The 22,516-nt window shown below is 40.9% G+C and overlaps 1 protein-coding gene across 3 annotated transcripts; it reads left to right on the top strand.

Moving 5' to 3' along the window:
• Nucleotides 1–1,232: 1,232 nt before the first annotated feature.
• golga2 (golgin A2) lies at nt 1,233–21,207 on the top strand. 3 transcript variants are annotated; one of them, XM_070850132.1, is made up of 27 exons: nt 1,233–1,296; nt 2,566–2,715; nt 5,687–5,839; nt 6,130–6,176; nt 6,540–6,603; nt 7,376–7,435; nt 8,897–8,977; nt 9,513–9,551; nt 9,663–9,725; nt 10,014–10,107; nt 10,237–10,343; nt 10,580–10,638; nt 10,807–10,948; nt 11,132–11,221; nt 11,514–11,621; nt 11,751–11,838; nt 12,311–12,453; nt 12,635–12,853; nt 13,222–13,335; nt 13,527–13,751; nt 14,040–14,139; nt 14,574–14,665; nt 15,003–15,231; nt 15,384–15,545; nt 15,675–15,781; nt 16,453–16,645; nt 17,797–21,207. In XM_070850132.1, exons 1-27 carry the CDS (start codon nt 1,249–1,251, stop codon nt 18,063–18,065), a joined length of 3,246 nt encoding a protein of 1,081 aa, XP_070706233.1. In that variant the 5' UTR covers nt 1,233–1,248; the 3' UTR covers nt 18,066–21,207. The 3 variants fall into 3 exon arrangements, with proteins under 3 accessions (XP_070706233.1, XP_070706235.1, XP_070706234.1); XM_070850134.1 differs by lacking the exon at nt 5,687–5,839; XM_070850133.1 differs by lacking the exon at nt 9,513–9,551.
• Nucleotides 21,208–22,516: the final 1,309 nt, after the last annotated feature.

Raw genomic sequence — 22,516 nt, 5'->3', positions numbered from 1 at the left:
ATTTATATGCTACATTTAGACTCAGAAGTTTCATAAAATGTATTAAGACTTGACCGCAGAGAGTCCAGAAAGAGCCGTGGATCACAGGTGAAATTAAATCTTACTCACAAATGTCCCACTATACACTCTTATTATACAGGCCACTGGCTTTGTAATGCTGCGTACTAATAAAGCTATTAATTTTTTTTTTCCTAATCTAGAGGGAAGAGCTGTTACACTTCCGGCTGAATGCAGGAGGAAGTCAGGCTGGTCACTTGCAGGAATGGCTGATCCCCAGTAACAGGGACGCTTATTAATACACATAGTAATCACAATCAACATTTGCCCTATGATTCAATAACACAACTTGAATGCATTCTGTTTTTTACCAGATCACCAGTATTGTTAATAATATAGTAAGTGTGGTTGTGTGAAGTATGGAGCTAAAAATGATCACATTATTGAATGCTGATCAGTGATCTGCAGTTCATCGTAGTTCAATACCTGCATGTTCATTCTTGCAAACACCAATCATTTCATTATTAATTTTGCCATTTTTCTTATAGAAATAGCAAATGGCATTGTTTTATTATGTTCATTTTTTACTGCCACCTTACAGGAAGGTGTTCCTAAATTATAATCAAATGGATTTCCCCCAGGTGCTCTGCAACAGTCACTCTCTAATGACATGTAATTTAAAGCGCATATAGGGAAGGTTGATGAGAGACTAATATCACCATATGTACAAGTGCCAGTGTTTGCATCTGTATGTCTGCATCTGTATTAACCCTGTGATGGACTGTCAAGATATGCACAAATAAACAATTACAACAAGCAAAGTAAAAAGAAATTATCACATTTATAAAAGCCAAATTAAGACAGATCTCCTTTTTTTTTGGTCTGTATTATTTCCCCATCTCTGCTTGCTGGTTTATATTACTTGAACAAGTTAGCGAGCTCATAAGAACACAAACTAGGAGTGACAGATTAGCCAGAATAGTAAGAATGTGGAAGACAAAAATTTAATTTTGTGGTAAACCTTGTTAGCAGTATCTGACACCATACGTCATACAACAGACATATCAACCAAATAAATCAAACAGGGATTTGTACATAAAAATGATCATAACATAAATGGCCGGATTAGGTTTGTGTCCCATCTACTATGTGGAGATCCTGAGTCCTGCGAGTCCTGCGCCCGCTACAGGCAGAGACACCCACAGCCAGCAAACTGATGACGTGGTTCGGTCGGTTGACCAGAGCAGCAGTATGGCCGACCAGAGCAGGCAAATAAAACTCGCTGCAGCTAAGAAAAAGGTAAAGTAGTTTACAATTGACCCGACTTAATATCATGGGAAACACTGATCTAGTCTCTTCTGTGGGTTTGTGTTGCCGGTGTGTTTTTTGGTTTTGTTGTACATTTCATTTACGGAGCAGGGGTGTTGTCATTACACGTCGTCCGACCTCTGCGCCGTCGCTTGTCCCTCCCCTCTCGCTCCTCTCTAGGCTTCAATGCGCAGGAGAGACCGGTGCTTCCCCTGGGCCTTTATTGATAGCCTTACCTTTACTAGATTATCTGGGCTATTTTTAGTTCTTAGTGGTATTTCCAGCTTGCCACGTCGTTTAGTTAGTCCGTGATGAACTTACCTTACTATCTTTGCCCAACGGTTTCATGTGTCTTTCTAGCTAACATAAATGTGGTTAGCTTATGTTAGCAAGTCTTAACGTGCTAACCAAAGCAAGTTAACATTAGCAAGGTGGCTAACTAATAGTTGGTTATGTGTGAGTGCAAAGAATGCTACACAACGGCTAGCTGTGTGCAGCCTCAATTATCAGAGAAAATGGCCAACAAACAGCAATTTTGAAAGAAAAACCTGAGCTAGCATTGTAGCACAGTTTGCTGGATAGGATGACGGGGACTGTTTTGACAGCTGACACCCCTCTCCTCTGTCCTGCTGTGTGCTTTAGCTAGGTGTGTTGTTGGGCTAGTCAGGAAGATGGGCTTATCAGCTGTGAAATGTTAGCTTCAGGAAATGACTCGTCAGCATTTTCTTGCTGACCTACAATCTTTGTGGATGAGTGGCCGTTTGACTTTTTCCTGAGATTCAATCCCAGCGTTTTGAATCAAATCCAGCTCCAGCAGTTCTCCTATGATTTCCTCTGGTCCCTTGTGACAGCTTTCACAGGCCCCATGCCCAAACTGAAACAGATAGTTAGGATCATGTGTTTTAATGTTCAAAAGTTATTTACTTCATCTTGTTTGGTTTAGAAAGTCAAAGCGACAGTAAATAACTTGTTGGTGGCGGCTATGCAGTCCAATCTACACTTGAAAGCTTTTTATGTAGAGAAAAGTAGCAGTCTATCCCAGCTTCATCGCAGACCAGAGTTCACATCTCCTAATTCAGTTAGCTTGACCTTCCAGTGGTTATCTCTTCTGAGCAATGTAAGTAGATGGATGAAAGTTGGGAACAATTCCAGAGGCGGGTGATAGAATAAAGTCATTTCATGAAATAGGCAGCAGAGGAGTTTTCTTTCCTGCAGGCTATAATTCTCACACATGTATTGCTTCCCTTATGTGCTGCTCAGCTGAAGGAGTTTCAGCAGAAGAGCTCTCCTGCTAGTGTAGGAGGAGAAAGGGGTGGAGGAGGTGGTGGAGCAGGGGCCAAGAAGAAGAGGAAGGTGAAGGGGCTGAACCAACACGATGCACCTTCAGCAGACAGAAACTCTCCAGACAATGTAAGTCAGTCCCAGTGTTAACATTTATGTGCTGCTGGTCATTTTTCCGTTGTTGGTCAAATAACAACGTCTCTTTGTGCTTGAAGTATCGTCCGTTTAATGTCTGGTTTCTTAAACCAAGTGTGACTTTGTTAAATACATTTGAATTTCTAGAGCATTTCCCCCCCCCCGTTCCCATTTCTATTTCTATTACAGTTATCGCATTAGAAAGTCTTGAAACGTACTGTCAGTAGAAAAAGTCATGTATAATGACCAGCTTAGCCTGGAATATTTTGCCACTTGTGAAATGATATGGCTGAATTACTACTAGGTTAGCAAATGCTCTCCCTGTTGCACTCAAACAGAGAGGGTGCCAACGACACAGTAGTAGCATTGAAACCTAGAAAGGAGACAGGGTGGAAATAATTGGACACTGGACAAGAAACAGATAGCCTTTAACCCCTAACGGTGGTCAGGGTTATAATGCAGCAAAAGATAAGGTATTTTGTTAACTATACTGATTTCAAGCACACAGAGATAATTGACTGTTGGCCATAGGTAGCCTGAACATACACTAGATTTTTGTCTTAGCTTTAAAGCATCATATCAACATGATATGATAACATGATGAGAAGTTATTATTTGTTAGCTGACCATTAATTGAATGTATTGGTTCATGTCAAATTAGCATTATTTTATAGACTACTTTTCAAAAGATATGACGCATTAAACACATTCATGTTATGTACAGTTTCCTTGCCATCATGAGTAATCTCCTCTCTATTTTTGTTTTGTCCTGTATGCTGCTCGAATTTACGAGTGGACAGATGTACAGGGTCTATATCTCATTAATAATAATCACATAAATAGAATTGTAGAAGCAGCGAATCACTCTCATTTTTTTTTTAACTTGTTAAAAGTAGAATTTACACCTGTCTGAATTATAAATCATACTTGGCGATTGTGCTGTGGCTGTTGATTTTGGAAAACTAAAATGTTGCCTTTCTGTTTGAGTGTGTTGACACTTAATTTGCTGCTCCTCACAACTATAACATTTAATTATCCAGCACTGTCTCCTTCTGTGTGATCTGTTTTTAAAGCTCTAATAAGCAAATTGAAAGTGCCAGTGAGGACACACTCATGTGACTCCAGCACACAGCTCTCACACAAAGGGGCTGACTTTCAGGTCAGTTTTCCACAAACCGTGTCGGTCAGTAGTTTTCTAAGCCTGATTGGAATGTCGGCTTGTCACAGCTCGAGAGCTTGATGCTGAGTCTGGTTGTTTGGGCTGATGCAGTTTTTTCCCCCAAACATGTTTGATTTTGGCCGGCCGTGACTGGATACACTCATGTAGTCTGGACCAGGATCAGACAGAAAATCTGAATGTGATGCTGGCAACAACCAAATGGAGTTCAGTTTTAGGGGTCAGAGCAGAGGAGACATGATGATAATTCACGTTATAAAGAAAATTTCTACGTGCTTCATCCCCTTTAAGAAAGAAGACCCTATCTAAATTGACTTTATATGCAAAGGTGAATAAGCAGGCAAATAATTATTGACTTAGCACAGGTTAAATAAGGAAGGTGAAATGTGAGTAAGCCGAGTGTGTTAGTCTACAGATACTGTTGATGGAGCTAAAGCAGCTAGGGATTTGTAGTTGCCACTCCACAAAGCCAACATTTGTTAAGATGCTGTGCACCCCTGAGTGTTGTTTACATGAGTCATTTTTATTCAGCTACAGATATTCTGCTTAGTGGTTTAAAAGATTTCATAAAAATGCAGGCAATGTTTACTGACCTCTTAGACTGGGCATACTAGCCTCAGTTTGTCCTCATTGCACACCCTAGTCACTTCTAGACCTTCTCCTTTGAAAATTTCTTGTAGCAGCTGCTTCTCTGTGCCTGTTTGTCTACATCTCTATCACTGTTTAAATCATTCTCTCCTCTTTCACATCTCTTTCATTCTCCACCCTTGTTTCTTCATTCCTGTAGTTTGGCAGTATTCTGAAAGCACTTAGTCAAAGCAATGGAGTAGTCCTACCTCCTTATGGCAACAGTCAGGTGAGCCCCTGTCTCTCTTTCTCTTTCCTTTTCTTTGTTGCTGTCCTGCCTGTTTTTTATGTTTCTGTGTCCCTCTGCTGTAAATAGCTGCTCCTCATGTGGTATTAATATTGTACCTCACTTCCCCATTCTTACCTTCTTCTTCCGTCAAGTGCATGTATTATTTGGGACAAACTTGAGTGCGAATTCTTGCTTTTTAAATCCATGTCAAGAGAGTGCATTCATCTTTAAGAAATGTGTCGGGTGCACAGTTATTTGTCTGAGTTATCTCAGGGTTGCTGTTGGTCTTCTAGAGTTCTACATATTTAGAGGTTGATTCATGGGCAGGGAATGCACACTGCGTGGCATGAGTCTCAGTAGTTGCATGGCTGTCATATTCACACCTGGTCGCATCATGTAGGCATGCATCAGAGAAGTAAGAAATCGAAATATTGCACTTTGTGGTTCTGTTCCCTTTGCTGCTTTTGTGTTGGTTGTTTTTTCAGCACCTTATTTGCCTGCACTCTTAAAATTGTTTTGTTATTACAGATTATTACAAATGCTGCGCTTGCATTGGTTTCAAAGTCATACTAAGTGTAAATCAAGTAACATAGAAGATTTTTGTCAGTCATTCACATTATTGTTGGCGTTTCATACAGCACAGTTCTTTTATTCTGCAGATGTTTCAGAGAGGGACACAGTTTTCCTGCTGCAGCTATTATAATCAGTAACAGAGCATGCATTAAGATGCTCTGTAAGCTACGCTGTCAACTACAAAAATAAATACCAACAAACACATATTCTTATGTCTTAGCCTTAAATATAATTAATATTTATGCGCGCGTAAAGACATATAAAAGTTCAGACATCATTGTGATCTCTCCGTCCATCACAACTGCTTTTTTTCTTGGCATTAATCAGTGTGTGCATCTTTTGTGTATGTGTCACCTCAGACGTTTGCTGACTTGGAGGCCATGGGGTCTTCAGTTCCCCAGCTGCTGGAGGACCCAAAGGGCGAGCCTGGCCGCGGCTCACCCGTGTCTAACCCCGCTAGCGCTAACACTGCTACTAACCCTGAGCCTGTCGGTCACAACACTGACCTGCAGGTGTGTCTCCCTGTTTCTGTCATTTTCTCTCGCGTTGTTCCTTTTCTGTCCCCCAAATCATATCTTGTCTTATTGCAGTATGCCCATCACGTGTAAGATTCACAAAGACTCTTGAATGTCTTTTGCCAGTTGCTGCTTTATTACAAATATATTTGAGTGGTGAAAACGGTAGTTCCCTTGCTTGTGATGCGCATAATGTGCACTGTCATCATGCAGATTTCTTTTTATCAGATATTTTCACTGTGTTTCTCTTACTCTCGTCTGCTTTCCATCTTTCTCTATACCTGCAGGACTATCCTGATACCAACGGCAATGAGAGTTTAACAGAGGACAATAGGTTAGTTATCTGATTCCCCACTGCCCTGACACCCTTGTACAGTGTGCTTTCATGGAAACACACACTTTACACAGATCAGAGGTTGCATATGAATGCACATATGAATGTATGTGGATTGATTTATTGCAAGAGCAGGCAACAACGTCTGCAGCCAGCTTGTTCTGTAGAGTCATTCTACCATCAGCACACATTTATGCCACTCTTTAGAGACTACCTTAAAATACAAAAATTTGTCATAAATTGGGTATAATAAGACATACTACTGTGGCTCCAATATATCCTACTACTTTAGTCATTGATTACAACATGCTAAATGGCGTGGTTAATGTGTGTGATTGGTTATTTATGTGTCTTATCCTGCAGACCACTGTCTTCCACTGAGAGCCTGCGACAGCTCTCACAGCAACTGAACGGCCTGGTCTCTGAGGTATGATTTTTAGAGCCGCCAGTATCATCCTGTCTGTCTCTCTCTCACACACACACATTTCTTTGTCGTACAGTGTTAGGCTTTTAACAATAACACACCACCACGGATGTGCACTTTCAACGAGGGCGTGTTGCTTCTATTCTTGGCAGGAATGCACTGGAAGCATTTTCAAATTTGCCAGTTGCTCCCAATGGTCTCAAGTACACTGACAGCATCAACTAATGCACCAAACCAACTTGATATATTTCTTCTGAACTTGTACTTGAAGCGAGCAAAGTGAGAGAACGGCTTTGGTTCTATGTCAGAAAGGGCTGTCTGTCAGCAATGTAAAGCAGTGAAGATATTCTAAATATAGCTCACACTTAAACTGACATTGGTTTTTTTAGGTGAGCCTTATTCTGTTAGGTGGCTGAAATTGGGAACATGCTGACCGCAATCTTCGCTCCAAACACTGACAGTGGATAAGTACTTCATACAATCCCACTTCAAATGATACAAACTATCCTTTTAAGGTATCATTGCCCCACATGGTGGTGAAGTGCAGGTGTTACTACTGCTGGCTAAACAAATTTCCTATCTGCACTGCATCCATTGTGTTTCAGTTTTAAGCTCATTAAGACAGATCATTTTTCATTGAAGCACATTCATAATTCCTATGGATGAATGCAGAAACAATTTGTTGTTGTCATTCAGGGCATTCACTGTCGAGGATACACTTTTCTTAAAACACATGATGAGTTTTCTTTTGATGTGCATTTATGTGTCATTTCAGTCATCTGCTGCTTATGTGAATGGGGACGGTGCACCTTCTGTGAGTGAGAGAGAACTTGAGGTAAGATGGAAATCTCATATTTTCTAAATTGGAAACCCAAGATACAAGTCAGTCAAGTCATACAATAACATGCTGATGTCATGCAAGTTACAGTAAAGTGGTACACTCATAATAGTCATATTTCTGCTGTCCTCTGTAGATTGACTGCATAACCAGGACTTTTATTAAGTATGGAATCATGTTGTGACGCTGCCTGCATATAGAGTGAAACTCAATTCAGGATCAACATACTGTGTCCAGAATGGATTTTCTCTGGCAGCACTTCATTATTTGTTATAGGATAGCATGCTTGCTAGCTAGCTGTCTAAAATGTTTGCAGCACTGGCAGTGAAATCTACCCAAAACTCACCTCACTCTCTGTGTGAGGGAGAACTTTCTAGCTTGTGCGACCACACGCAGTTTGTCACATTTCCTCCCACAAGTGAGTCTTGAGCTTGAACTTATCATATCTCATCACATGACAGGAGCTAAAGATGGACATGTTTCAAAAATGTAGTAAAATTGCATCCTAAAACATTTTAGGTAGTTGGTTGTTAGCTTACACACAAGCTATCAGGGCCAGAATGCAAGTGAAGTCTCAGTTATTCCAAAAATGTGTAAAAGTGAATGTCTAGCTGGAAGACTGATATGTTAATGTACAGCATAGTAGATGTCTGAAAAAGTGAAATGGGATTTCCTTGAACAATTGCAGTTTACAATTGAGTATAAACCTTTTATATAACTATCTGTTTCCACCTAATGTCAAGTGAATTTTATATGGATTTTTGAAATGTCGCAAAAAAAAAAGAAAGACAGAAAAAAAAATGATGTAAATTGAGCAGATCTCCATCAACTGGTTTGGACCAAATGGGCTAGGCCAGTACACGACTGGCCATGTGTCATGCTCTCCACAGATGAAGACAAAGAAATGTAAGGATACTAATGCACAGGGGCTGATCAGTCATCTGGGTTAAATATTTTCTACGTCAGAAGGTGTTTCCATCTTCTATTTTGAAAAACACAACAAGCACCTCAAGTGAGTGTTAAAACTTATTTGCAAATCAAGGACATCTTGTGCTTCCATCAACCTTGACACTTCCAAATACACTTACTTACGCAACTTAGAAACTCTTAGGGACTTTTTATGATAGTCTGGAGAAATGAAGGCCCTGTGGATCAAGTCCACATCCTGCAAATGATACTTTAATAGATAGTAATGAAGGCTTTACTACCTTCCAACTTGCTCCATTAATCAATTTCATGTATTTTAATTATTTGCCTCACCTTTCATTTTTGCACCACTTGTAAAGGTGCTATTGTTTGCCTTCATGTTAATGATTCACATTGGAATTTTTCTCCTTCTCCCATGAGGTCTTTGTTTGACTTTCGCCACTGCACTTTATCCCTCTCCTCTCTCTCTTTTTTTTTTTTTTTGTTTTTTATTTGTTTGTTTGTTTTTTTTTGCATGTGTGCACGTAATAGAGTCGGAACCAGGAGCTGGCAGCCGCCCTGGAGTCCAGCAACCTAACAAACTCTCAGCTCAATACCAAGCTAGACCAGCTGGTAAGAAGCTGTGTGTGTATGTGTATTTGTAAGCGCGCGTTTGTGCGGTTGTAGTAACCCCTTTACTGCTGTTCCACAATCACAGCAATCACATCAGTGCATGTATTGTATGTATTCTGCTCGTCATCCTGAGTAACTATACACTGCAAGAAGTCATGCATGGCTTTCATGTTATTTATTCATCTTTCACTTACATTGATTTTAAATACATCTCTACAAAGTATAACCACTGCTTAAGGACCAATTGGGTGCAGAGCTGTCATAACCTAATGGTAGATGATCGATGCCTAATTGTAAGTCATTTTACACCACTTTAGCAGACTAACATTATTAAACACAAAACTTCAAATGAACACATAAGGTTAATATAACATAGATAACAGAATAGGTTGATTATTCAGCCACTTTACGCTATCCCTGTCCTTTCTGGCATGCAAATGAAGTCTTTTGCTCCAGAACTTTGGAATTGTGTGACACTGCTGAAACAAACACGGATCTTTCCCAAACCTAAATGTATATCCTGTCGGTCCTACAGGCACAGCAATCTCAAGGGCTCTCAGATCAGCTACAAAAGGTGAACACTTTTTTCTGTCTGTCTGCTGGACTGTCTGTTGATTATTCCAGTCTACTGAATTTTCATTTCCTTCCTGGTCATTCATGAACTCTGGTATTTTTCTGCCTCCAGGAGAGAAAGGAATTTGAACAGAGATTTTCAAAAGAGCAGGGAGCCATGCGGGAGCAATTACAGGTAACTTCTTCGGCCCAAACAAATAAATTGAATTTGTGTGAATTTCTCAAACAGTGTAATAGCAGAGTGGTAAAAAGCCTCATTGCACTGCCACGTGGAGTATCAATGTGTATTGCTGGAGTCCATGCTTTGACCCTGATATAAAATGAATAGAAATGTGATCCGAGAACACACCCTTCTCATTCGCTCACCCTGACAAGAATAAATTGAGTAGTCTGTGTAGCAGAGACGTGATGTTATCTAGTCTCATGAAGAGCAATGCTCTCTTTCTGCCTATCCTCTCCCAAGGTTCACATCCAGACCATCGGTATACTGGTATCAGAGAAATCAGAGCTACAAACAGCACTACAATACACACAACAAGCTGCACGGCAGAAAACAGGTGTGTGCGTGTGTGTGTTTCACTTGAGTTAAAGTTTTTAATCTTGGTAAGGCCTTACCCTAACAGCAGTAAGTTAATGGTTTATTTGTGTGTCTCTCTCTGTGTCTGTGTTTGTGTGTCTGTGTGTAGCTGAGGCAGACGAGTTAAATAACCGTCTGCAGTCAACAAAGCAGAGAGTGTCAGAGTTGGAGAGAACTCTCTCATCTGTCTCAACGCAGCAGAAACAGTTTGAAAAGGTAAAAATTGCAGTTATCACTCCATTTAAACAGAATTCACTGAAAAATGAGTAATGCAGATGCAATATGTAACATATGACAAACGTACTTAACTCACAGTCAGCAGCAAGCATGTAATACAGATAGAAAGCCACACGCACAAACGCATACAAACATAATATCCATTGTTCATTTTAGTTTCTGATGTTTTTTTTCATGCTGTTATTTTAAATAAGTATTTTCCTTTTTGTCTCCAGCACAACAAAGAGTTTGAAAAGGAGAGAGACAGTCTGAGGCTAGAGGTGTTTAGACTAAAGTAAGTAATTTTACCCTAGCAGGAGGTAATAAGGAGATATATTTCATAACTTCCCAACAGCAGAAGATTTACTAAGAATCACAAGGAAATGACATGCATGAGCAAGCCCTTTTAGAATCTGGTAGGTCAAAAATGTTGAACAATCTCTGCATATTTGTATATTTGCAGCAATTTGAGTGAAGAATCAAAGCAACAGATCTCAGAGCTGTCAGAGCAGTTAAAGCTGAGTACACAGGAGAATGGAGCAGTGAGGTTGGAGGTGGAAGATCTTCGTAAGAAGCTCGAGATAGCTGACCTGATGTTGCAACAGGTATGATAAGACATGGGCCTGTTTAAACTCACCTTTCCAATACCAATAATTGGAAGTGGTGCCTCAAATTTACAATTTATGACAAAAGCCAATAGTTTCAATCTAGTTCTTAATCTTTGTTTGCCAGCAATGCAACCTGATGTCATTTATTCATGTGTTTTGTCCTTTTATGATTCTGTCCAGTGCTCCAGTCAGTCAGATCCCACCAGTGCCAACCAGCAGGTCCAGTTACTGCTGGAAGAGAAGCAGCAGCTGGAGGCACACAATCACCAGGTCTGTGCACAAGAACTTTTCGTTCAGTTATCCGCATGAGTGTTATACTAGTGCCTGTCTGTGTTGATATTAATTTACTTTTTTTCTGGTTTGAGCGATTAAACATAGATTAACTTTCCTGTTTGTATTTGCATCAAAAGACCCACCAGATGTCATCTACCTTCCTATCTTTTCTCTTGCTTCCCATTTTTGCTGATTCAGTTCATAATGGTTGCAAACTAATCATTTATGTCTAAACTCCTGCTTGTTTATCAGTTTGCTTTGTTCACACCTTTTTGTCTTTATGTTTTAGCTTATGGAGTCGATTGCTCAGCTGCAGACAGAGAGGGACTGCTATGCAGAGCAGATCCAGGAGGAGGGCCGTGTATGGAAGGACAAAACAGAACAGCTGCTAACGCAGGTAAATTATACATTAACATCAGCACAGACATTGTGGTTGAATATAGCTTTGGAAATAAATAAAATGGCGTGTTCCTTTTTGATTTCCTTTTATTTTGACTGATCTGTGTCGTTTCCTGTGTCTGTGCAGGTGTCCTTGATCGCAGAGGAGAGGGACAGAAATATCAGCCGAGTGCAACAACTGGAGGCCAGCATCATAGAGCTAAAGAGTGCTGCAGGTAAGAGGTTCACACTGCCCTTATCTAGAGCTATCTAGTCTATCTTTTCTATAGCCTCTACCTTAATGTGAAGAAGAGCTGTCAGATCGTGTAGCAATAGTGACATTAACCAAACCAATGTACACCTGCTTGGAGGGGTTTCTAGAATCAAGGAGATCAAACCTCAGAGAAGACTCCACAGTTTTGTTGCACATCAGTTGCTGTGCTCCAAACAGTTTGACACTATTGTTAACTAGTGTAGAAATATTAACTGCTGCACAAACGTTTGTCTTTTAAAGGCCCTAAATCAATCAGTTTGCTTCAGTACTTTTTCTATCCATATGAGAATTGTGTTTGGTAATATTTAGTTAGCATGATCTTAAAAGCTTTATCTATACAATATATACTGCACTCTGACAGAGTGACCCTAGTCTGGAGGATTTTTCTGTAGCAAAATTGTTTATAACTGTCTTTCTCCCTTCTTCTCCTCCAGCGTTATTGTCTCAGGAGAGAGAAGCTCAGGATGATGCAGAGCCTCAGTCTTCAGGGCCATCAGAGAGCGAAGTGGCTCTGCAGGAGGCACTCAACACTCTACAACAGGAGAAAGATGCTCTTACTGCACAGTACCAGGCACAGGTATGCATTATATTGAGACATGATTGAATAGTCCTGTTTTACTTAATCACTTAAGTCTCTCATTTGCTCATAACATTTGAAAGTTACACCAATTGATCTGTTCTCTACATCATTTTTCAAAGACCATTGGTACTCTTAGGCTTAAGTTTTCTGTAACCAGCTTCTGTGTTATTTCCCCCAGCTGCGAGATAACAAGCAGCTGAGCCGCCTGTGTGCAGAGCAGGAGACACGTCTGGGGGATCTGGAGCAGCAGGTGGAGAGGGAAGCCCAGGAGGCAGAGGACCGCCGACGCATGTTGGAGGACGTTCAGTCAGATAAGGCCACTATTAGCCGTGCGCTCACCCAGAACCGTACCCTTAAGGACCAGCTGGCTGAGCTACAGAACGGTTTTGTCAAACTGGTGAGGCTGAAAATCAAGCTGTCCATCTGTCCTTTTTTTTTTTTTTTTAATGACACGTCTTGAAAGTACTTTTATTTATATACTTGGTTTCTTTCCTAACTGGCTATAATTTTGCAGGAATCATATCCATCTATTATATATTTTCTTCGTCTTGTGTCCTGCTGGCAGTCTCGCTTTAAATGTATTTTCTGTCTGATTTTATCTTCTTGCATCTTTTTCATGTCTTTGTTATTTGGTTATTGTACAAAAGATTGATTCATGGCCCTGTAACAATAAATCAAAGGTTTCACAAATTAAGAAAGTACAAAGTCTGGCCTTAGAAGGAGGGAGGCTGCCGTCTTAAAGACAAAATTCCTTTATTCGTACAGACTAATGAGAACATGGAGCTGACCACTGCCATCCAGTCAGAGCAACATGTGAAAAAGGAGCTGGCTCGCAGAATGGGTGAACTCCAAGAGGAACTGCACAACATCAAGGAGCAGGTATGGGCACACACAATTTTCATGTTGTTGCATTTATCAGTCTTCAATATGCTAACTTGTCTGTTGGTGCATTAACACAATACAGTGATGCTCTATTATAATAGCATCCAGAAAGAGATTGCATTAATTTGTTTTGACAACACAGCCTTTTCATGCGTCCTCCATTTTCCTCTTTGCTCCCTTGATTCTAGCTGGAACTGAAATGTACGGAGACTCAGGGTCTGCTGGAGCAGAGGGACCAGGTAGTGGCCCACCTGCAGCAGTACTGCACTGGCTACCAGGCCCTTGCTTCGGAGAGGGAACAGCTCCACCACCAGTATCTGCAGCAGGCCCAGCTCATGGACCGGCTGCAGCACGATGAAAGCCAGGGCCGCGTGCAACTGGAGATGAGTCACAATCAGCTCAAACAAGCGCAAGTGCGTAGTTCAGGAACAAGGCCACACTGATGTACAACCAATTTATATTTAAATATGGCCATCCAGTCTATTGTTATATGTCAGTGAACTGTAGTAAAGATCATGCACTTAAGTTCTTCATCAACAAACAGAATATGCTGAGACTGCTTTAAAGGACAATACAGTATATTTATAGTATAGTGTAATCTCACCTTCTGTTACTGTCCCCTCTTTATCTCTCTGACACCCTCAAACACACAAACAAATTTTCCACGGTTGTGTTGAATGACTCCCTGTCACCCCCTACAGGACCGATTGGAGCTGGTAGTCAGAGACAACGAGCAGCTGAAAGCTGAGGTGAAAGAGCTGCTCAACAGCTCAGCTCTTGTCACGTCATCTAGAGACCAGGGTAAGATTTGTCTGTTACTGGCATGTTGGTACTTTTTGCCACTTTGTTGTTATTGTCAAAGCTCTGTACTATATTTCCTTGTGCGCCCTTCTCCCTTTCCTTCACAGCCGTTTATGTTGATATGAACCACATGCCTAACAGCATAATAGCTTTCTAGTTTGACGTTATTTATATTGTAAGAAATTAAATCTAGAAAGTAAAAACTGTCTGTCACAAAAAACAAGGACACGCTGTCATTGATGCAAAGCATCTGACATCTAAGAGCAGAGCTACACCAACAATCATTTCAGGCCTACAGTTCTAGTCCAACCAGTGTCACCTAGAGGCAAAGGCAGTAAGAGCAGCACCCTGTGGGGGATGATTCGCTTAAGAAAATGCAAAAAAAATATATCTTTTAAGTTTACTAATAATTTTAATTTCATTATTTCACTCAGGCGACGGAGTGGAAAGCCAGTCTCTGCAAGAAAGCCCAAAGAAGTCTGCCACCATAGTTATCCCAGAAGACTTTGAGAGCCAAAAAGAGATGGTGAGGAGGGTGATGAATGTTCCTCTCAAAAAACTACTTATTGAAAATATGCCTTTCCATCGCTTTGCATTTTATTAATTATTATGAAGGCCTAAATTAAGTTTGAAGTAGATATTTTCACAATACATCCAGTGCTATGTCAGTGTGAAGGATTTATTTGAAATTTTGGATCAGAAAAAATAAAAATCAGTGGTAAAGATTTGAAATACAGAAATATGTTGAAACCTCTATGATGTGAGATTAGTGTATAGGTTTGCATGAGATAAAGGTTCAGACTTTGACCCTGTTCATCAGCTCCCCCGTGACATCCCCACCACCACTCTCTGTCCCCTCATAGGAGGAGTTTATCCGAGGGGCTTTGGCTCAGTTGGAGGCGGAGAGGGACGAGGCCAGAAGGCAACTGGAGGAAGAGCACAGGCTCCACATGGCCGCCCGGCACCAGGCTGCTGTGGCCCTCAGCCTTGAGCAGCAACACCACAGCCACAAACCAGTTCATGACCATCATCACGAGCATGATCACACTCAGGGCCAACATAGTCACTGTGAACACAGTCACGAGCATTCAGGTGAGGAAGTCTAGATGGTTTGTTTGTGTGTGATTTACAATTGACAAAAAAATCTACAATTAAATCGGATTGTATTCTGTAATGATGTCTGATTGTGTAGATAAAAAAGCATTTGGGGTGCATTATGTAAACCAGCTGTATCTTTTTCCCAGAAGGAGGAGTACCTGTGGAAGTTCATCAGGCTCTGCAAGCTGCCATGGAGAAGCTTCAGCAGCGTTTCACCTCCCTCATGCAAGAGAAAGCCGACCTGAAGGAGAGGGTGGAGGAGCTGGAGCACCGCTGCATCCAGTTGTCTGGAGAGACCGACACTATAGGTGAGACAGTAGGATATTGTTTTGTTGTGAATATTACTTTGTTTACAACTTAGTTTTGGTTGAACATAATATCATTAAAGAAAGTAAGAAATACTAACTGCTGTTATCATGGTGTGTATATCTCTTTAGGGGAGTACATTGCTTTATACCAGAGTCAGCGGGCCATCATGAAGCAGAAGCACCAGGAGAAGGAGCAGTACATTAGCATGCTGGCCCAGGACAAGGAGGAGATGAAGGTACTGTATAGCAGTCTTTAAATGAAAATGACTACCAATGCAGTCCAATGTAGTTGCATATGATGTTTGTCCTGATACATGTTTCTGCTCAGTTTTCTTTTTTACCGACATTCAGACCCATTAGAGACTAAAGGAGAGACTGATCCTAATGGATGCCACATCAAATCAAATCAAATCAAATCACCTTTATTGGCCAAGTTTGAATAGGCAAACAAGGAATTTGGCTCGGTGAAGCTTGACTCTCTGTACAGTGAGGAAGTAAAGTAGAAATAAACTACACCAGTAGGAAGCTCCTGTGGCAGGTTAAACTTCCTGAGCTGACGCAGGAAGTACAACCTCTGCTGGGCCTTTTTCCGGACAGAGTCTATGTGCTGAGTCCACTTCAGGTCCCGGGAAATTGTGGATCCCAGAAACTTGAAGGAGTCCGCAGTATTCCCCCTTTTTCACCTCAAAAAAGCCATTTTCAGGACAAACCTTAATTTAATTTGGTGTCATTTTTGTTGTCTGATTCAAAACAGACTGAACCTGAACCTCATTGTCACTCTGGTTTAACAAAGTAATTTAAGTACAGCCAAAACATGACAGAATGTGATGCTATGGTTTGTGCTCTCCTCCCAACTGACTTTTTATTCTGCATGCATACTTGCCGTTGTGTCTCCACTGTCCATCAGGCGAAGCTGGCAGAGCTGCAGGATCTGGTGATGAGGCTGGTGGCTGAGAGGAACGACTGGTACAGCCGCTACACCGTAGCTGTAGCTGGTGCAAGCACAGTGAACCCTGACCTGCTTCCTATTGGGGAGGATCACACACACCCAGAGCACCAACCACACACACACTCAGAGCATAATGCTGTCAGTGGAGCAGGTAGGCACAACAATTACACACCCATCTTGTGTTAAGTGGATGGTTGGAGGGAAGTGTGTCCTCTCTCAAGCAACAAGTACCCAAATGGCCGAGCTGTCCTTACTTGGCTAACTACATTAACATGGACATTAGACAGCAGCTTTGAATCAGGATAATGTCACAGGCAGAGTAAAGGTGCAGTTGCAGTGGATTTCCCCAGGCAAAATCTACTTACTTCTTGTAGCCAAAGCAGATGGGACAGGGAGTAGTGTGAGTAGGATTGTAAACAAAAACTGCAGGATCTAGCATGGCTAGCAGGCTAACAACAGTATTCCACAAAGTTGGTAATTACACAGCTTCCTATCAGATAATTAATTGTGGTGAATTTCTGTCACTGTCGACTGTCACTGCTCCAGTAGTGTAACTATGTATTATTAACTCTGCTCCAGGTCAACAAGGCACGTTTGGCATCTGGTCTGACTGTAACAAGAATATGTATTAATCGGATTATTCTTGTGGTGCTGAGGTTTTATTATGAGTTGTCTGTCTTTCCACCTGTACGCACGTCTGTCCCATTCACATGAGGGGAATTTCTTCAAATTTTGCACATACCATCACTTGGACTCAAGGATGAACTGATTAGATTTTGGTGGTCAAAGGTCAAGCTCACTGCAGCTTCACAAAACCCATTTAATAATTCATATGCTAATTATGACCTAACATTTCACACAATAGGATAAAATGATAAAGTGATGGCATTTTATATATAAAACGGTCAAAGCTCAACTGCACTGTAACATCACAATGTTCATCACTTTTCTGGCCATTATTCAAGGCCATAACTCAGGAACAGAAAGGCTGATTCTAACTATATTACACATTTGGTTGGATACTGAATTGGTGACATTAATCTTAGTCCGGACAGACGTTGATGTAAACTGCAACTTTGCTGGTTGGCGAAGGTGTACATCTGCAAGGCACTATTTGTAGTTGGAAAAAAATGTACATGTGTTTTGTAAAGCCTAATATAGCGCAGCATTTTAATCATTACTCAGGCCATTCTACTTAGTCTGACTAATATATAAATGCACTTTCACTCAAACAGCTTCACCCCAATGTCTGATTTAGATTAGATTTCTAATATAAATAATATGCCTCTTTCTCTGTTGCAGAAGCCATGGAGGTCATTCCTCTGTCAGAGCCCAGCACAGGCCTGGACGCCCCTTCGTCCCAGCCACTTTCAACTGGGTCAGCTCAGGCTGATTCTAAGCCTCTGGGGCCCAAAGAGGACGGCACCGCCCAGCAGATCATGCAGCTGCTCCAGGAGATCCAGAATCCCCAGGGAGCACTAAGATCCCCCCCCTTCCTCGGCGAGAACCCCTGCATCCCGTTCTTCTACCGGCCTGACGAACAGGACGAAGTCAAGATCCTGGTGGTGTGAGGTGTGGGTGTGACAGAGGCTGCTGTGTATGTGCGTGTGTGTATGAAATATTGGACATGTCTTGAAGTCTGGGGAATATTAAACACCACAGTTTATTTGTAGCTTATTTATCATATTCACAGACACTTCCCAAGAAATTTGACACTGGGCTCAGATATGGGAGTGTCTTTAACTCAATTATGTTAAAATCCCCCCTCTCTGTTCTTTGTTGGCACTAATGTGTGCATGGTTAAAAAGAGCATATTGTCTAGTTGTTGGTTTTATGTCATCTTTTTTGTCTGTGATGCTCTTTCCAGGGAAGAGATAATTAGTATTCCTTACCACAATCTGATTATTCTCCTTGCCACAATTCTTCAATTCCAATCCTTCCTCTCGTCTCCCATTTTACACATAAGTGCAATAAAGGGGCTCTATATTCTGTCCCATCACTGATACAGTACTTAAAGAGCTGTCAAAAATTAGCAGCCTGTTTGTGTGCAACTTTATTTTAGTGCAAATCTTAGTTTTACACAAATCACTGTACAAATGCCAAAAAAAAAAGCATCACGTTTGAATGTAATAGCCCAAATATTTACCTGTATGTTTGTGTAATTACGAAATGTGAGGAGAAGTGATGATGGTGAAACGGGGTAAGTGGAGATTCGGGAAGGTGGAGGCAGGTGTCGCAGATAGGTACTGTTCCTTAAACCTACCCTTTCCCTTCGTCGTCTTTCTCCTCCGAACACTGAAAACAAGTCATACATTTTGTACAGTGTGAAATGTTAATATATGTAAAATGTCGTGTGTGTGCTGTGATGTCAAACATCCTGTTCGACTGAGAGGAAGTGTTTTCGAAGTCATTGAGGGGAGAGATGCAATTTAAAGATCCCATGAAGGAAAAAAAAAAAAAATTTTTACTCAAACTTATTGAGGCATTATTTTCTCAGTTGTTGCTGAAACCTTGGGGCATCTTCTTCAGATTGTAATTCCGAGAAGTAACAGAGATCTGGCTGCTGTGCTATGGGCTGCTACTTTGTTTTTGCCATTAGCGCGATTGATACTATGGCGCAGTCACTGGAAGAAGTTGCAGGCAATATGGTGTTAAAATCTCTTAATGTGTGTACATTATTCGTCTTTCTTCTTCAAATCTTCTGTAATCAGGTGCTCTGGGTCATTTGGCTGTCCTCATCACAAACTCAGTCCACACTCTCATCACTTAAGCCATGAAAAGATTTTTTTTCCCCCTCATCTATCTTCTATTTCATGGGGTCTTTAAGTTTCTTAACACGTTGACACTATTAATACGAGCCTGTTCTGTTACGTTTGCTTGTAGTTCCACATATCAAAGATGAATTCTTGCACATCCTTTACAACTGGACTGTGTGAGTGTGTGCGAAGAGTGTGCGTCAACCAGACTGTTTCCTCTTCAGCCGAAGTTGCATCTGTTGTACGTTTTTGTAGAGTTCTATCAGATAATATAAGTATGATTGCACTAAAACTGTACAAAGCTTCTCATTCAGCTCTGTCCGATGGCTGGTTGGACAGTGACGTTTCTACCATAGAGCCTCCTAGCTGGCGAAATCATTTCTATGGAGAAAATGGGGAATCCTATGAAGCCACACTCTGAAGCTGAGGTTTCCAATTGAGGCGAATGAATTGAACTGAAAGTGTGTTTGTGTGTGTGTGCAGTGTTGCACTCACAGGATGAGGGAGGAGGGCGTGTAAGTGTAAGTAGAAGGTGAAATTGATGAGATTGCTCGCGTCAAGGAGTTGTGCTGTTCCTCACAAAAGCGTGGGATCAATCAGAATTTGAGAAAATGAGCAACTCTTCCCAAAGGTGGGGATCAACGCTAGTCAAATTGATCATGCTCATGTTTTGTAACTCTTGTGCCAGCTAACGGCGCTTGAGTAAATCTCTATTGGGCATTAAAATCAAGAGAATGTGGAGGATGACCATCATCTAGACCAACTCCATCTATCAGCTGAAGACAAGTGTCAGGGTCAAAGAGAGATGCTCATATTCACAAACGTAGATTGGAGGACGGATTGATCGACATCTTCAGTGTCGAGCTCTTTCCCTTTACAGCTAATAATCTAGGATTTCAGATGAAATCATGCCTGAGGCCTCTGTTTTGTGAGAGTCTTCCCATGATTTTAAATATGCGAGGACAAGAGGGTCTCACTGCAGGTTACACAGAAATCAGCTATTTTCACCTTCTTATTTGGATGTGTCTGAATTTTTAGATCATCTGTTGTGTTTACATAGAGGTAGACAACACATTTGTTCACATTATTAAATTGCACACTTGATATTTAACCCCAAAAGCAACAGGGCAGAAAAGTCTGGTATTTTAAGCCTATTATAGAAAGCAAAAAGCTATTGAAATATAAGGTATATGGAGGCCATGCTGTATATACTTGGCGTAAACAGCACTGTGTCTACCCTACACCACAGCACTTTGTTAGCAGGCGCTGTGGTTGTTGTCATTTTAAAATTCCTCACTTCATAGCATTCTGTCACTTTTCCTTTGTAACACGCCACAAAGTGTATTCTCTATTTTCCTTTACTTTGTTTTCGGGACTGGTCAGAGCAAGAGGCAAATATACAATAAAATCCTTGTAGTGGTGTTTCGGGGCTTGTAAAATAACAAATAAAACAAAGTGCATAAAATTACTTCCTACACTTTCTAATTCACTGTTATCTATCTTATGCGTGATTGAAACAAATAGCAATGAGAAAGCATTTATTGTCTTTACTGTAAAAGAGGTGGTGTATATACTGTAACTGTGTAACATATTGTATATTCATTATGCCTGGGGGGGGGGGGGCTGCTCTGCCAAGTATACTGGCAGCGTGGACTGTGTGTATGTTAGTACAGAGTCGGGGTGTTGGCGGTTACTGACTGGCTGTGATTTAATACAAATACAAATTGACTAAAAGAAGAAAATATTCTATTTATTTGGAATAAGTTAGTATCTCAACTAATCAGTTTTAATGTAAAATAGAAGCGATTGTTGGGTGGATATGAAGGATCATTCAGAGAATTGATTCGTTCGATGGCTGCTTCTGACAGAAGCTTTCTGATTTTTTTTTCTTTTCTTTTTTTTTTTTTTCCTTGAGTAATATTTTTTTCCCCTTTCCTGAATAAAACTGATTGAGCAACTTGAACACATTGTCTTGATTTCCTCCAAATGTAGATACTCCAACCTGTGCTGTAAAGTCAGTAAGTGTCAGTAAAACAATAAAACTACAGCAGACAATCAGATAGCGGGAAAAGCTCCAGTGTTGCTATTAACATTAACGATGGCTCTATGTGACAGCTCAGCCATGGTTAGTTTTATTATTGACACCTGTGCCTTTTTTCCTTAAAGAAGCTTATTCCTTTTCCCTCTCATGATCACAATTAAATGCCAAACGCTCAGTGAAACTTCAGTCCTACGATGAGTCTTGTTTTCAGCTATATTTTGTAAACCCTCTCGTATGCTGGCAAACACTTTTTTTTTCTTCTGAGTTTGGTCGATCTGGCTTTCACACCATTATTTCCGCCAAGAAAAATCACCAGAACGTAGTCCAAACAGGTCCCTCAAGTCTCGCATATAGAGTATTCAACCGTTTCCTTTTTTTTTGATTAAATTGTTTCAGCAAATGGCTTTTTTTTTCTGTTGTCCCAGGCTCGAACTAAGAGCAGGGCGTTTTCATTAAAAGCATTTACTGCGGATGGATGCACAATTGCCAATAATTAACTTTGTCCTGACCCACTGGGCTGTCACAGTAGACCTTCTTCATTTTGAAGACAGCAGCTGACTAAACAATCTCACCTCAAGGTCCATTTAGTAGCTTTTCTGGAGCTTTTGACTGTATCACACAGTCCTCATTAGCAGATGGAACTGCAGACTCCCTTTTGACTGCAGCATTTCTGTGATGAGGTCGAAAGCTCCAGAACAGCTGCTGTTTGGCTCATTAGTTTCTCAAAGACATCAGGGAGTGATCCTTGGCTTTACAATACTTTCTGTAACTATACCCACATTTATTTAGAGTATAGAAATTCCTTGATGTTGACACTCATATTTTGTTATGCCGTCATAAAGAGAGAAAGAAGATAAAGAGTAAAACTTCATTCGGTACAGTGAGGTTTTTAATGTGTTGACAAAGCTCAGCAGTCCTGCGGGGGAAAAGTCACCGTTCCGTCCTCAGCAGCATGAACAAGATGCAGAACCTGGTTGCTGCAGGAGTTGACACATTCACACTGTCCCTCTCCACTCTTCTACACAGAGAAAGAGAGAGAGACGAGAAAAAAAAACAAAAAACAAACCTCTCTGCTACGAGCTAAAGTATCAAACAACCTGCCGACGTCCATTTACGTCACTGCATTACACATGTTTATATGTATTTCAAATAGTATTTCCTTATACACATACCCATTTCTTCATAATAATTTAAATATTCAGCGATTTCACACATTGCAGACTAA

Source organism: Pempheris klunzingeri, chromosome 19 (assembly GCF_042242105.1).
Source record: "Pempheris klunzingeri isolate RE-2024b chromosome 19, fPemKlu1.hap1, whole genome shotgun sequence".
NCBI lineage: Eukaryota > Metazoa > Chordata > Actinopteri > Acropomatiformes > Pempheridae > Pempheris > Pempheris klunzingeri.
The sequence above is the reverse complement of the archived record's forward strand: the minus strand, read 5'-3'. Positions and strand labels throughout refer to the sequence as shown.